The sequence below is a fragment of the Pteropus alecto genome, unplaced genomic scaffold (genome assembly GCF_000325575.1).
Source record: "Pteropus alecto unplaced genomic scaffold, ASM32557v1 scaffold125, whole genome shotgun sequence".
In the NCBI taxonomy this organism is placed as follows: domain Eukaryota; kingdom Metazoa; phylum Chordata; class Mammalia; order Chiroptera; family Pteropodidae; genus Pteropus; species Pteropus alecto.
The window spans coordinates 1,442,069-1,442,979 of NW_006436888.1; the positions used below are offsets into that span (position 1 = coordinate 1,442,069).

A 911-nucleotide genomic window follows, 5' to 3' on the forward strand; every position below is an offset into this window, starting at 1 on the left:
CAGGGCGAAAGCGCAGGGACGCTGGGGGAAAGTAGCCGCGGAGCGGGGCACTTTGCAGCCCGAACCAGAGATCCTCCGGGCCGCACTTTCGGGGAGGGGCCAGTAGAGTTGGGCACCATTAAAGTTTTTATTTTTCGTGTCTGTGTGAGCAGGTGTTTGGGGCTGGGGGCCAGCTTTATTCGACACCCTCCCCCCGCCCGTCGGGGCAGCCCACCCAGAGGGATTCGGCTAATTAGAGCCTGAGGTCGGAACCCCCAGGCTGGGGCGGAATTGGGGGCTTGGGCGAGGAGCGGGGAGGTCGGAGAGAATTGCATTTAATTGAGCGGGCTTGGGGAGGGGGACGCGGAGACAAAAGCAGCAGGTGGGGCGGCAGGGGAGCGGGGAGTCCTTTCACCACCGGAGGTGCCAAAGGAGGATCTTTGAAGTGTCCCGAAGCTTTCTCTAATTAGAACCTAGGGGATCGGAGGCTCTTTTTTCTTCCCCTTTACTTTTTTGGGGAGTAGGCTATAATTGTGATGCGATGTAGGTAAACCTAACTTGAAGATGGGCCGGGGTCTCCATTTTTTTTTTTCTTTCCTTAAGCGGATTGCAGTCAGCGGCCTGGGCTCCCTTGCGGGATTCCCCGGGGAAGGCGCGCTGGGCCCCGGGAGGGGCGCGATTTCCTCCCGGCTCACCCCCTCTCCGCCCACCCCGCGGCCGCCACTTTGGGGAGGGCAGGGGAGGAAGTGGAGGCCGGTGGCTCTGCTGCGCTCCCCTCCCCCCGCGCAGTTTATAACCCGTCCATTGTGCGCCGCTGCCCCGTGTCTCCTCCAGCGCGACCATGCCCAGGAAGAAGGCGGCGGCGGCGGCCTGGGAGGAGCCGAGCTCGGGCAACGGCACGGCCCGCGCCGGGCCCAGGAAGCGCGGCGGCT

General features: G+C 63.6%; 1 protein-coding gene across 1 annotated transcript in view; it reads left to right on the forward strand.

Annotated features, from left to right (window-relative positions):
* The window catches only part of RCC2 (regulator of chromosome condensation 2), a 23,180-nt gene that overhangs the window by 487 nt on the left and 21,782 nt on the right, over positions 1-911 (forward strand). The window contains exon 2 of the mRNA XM_025048523.1: positions 814-908. Within this exon, the coding sequence (XP_024904291.1) occupies positions 821-908 (88 nt within the window). The 5' untranslated portion in view covers positions 814-820. The remainder of the gene's footprint in view (positions 1-813; positions 909-911) is intronic.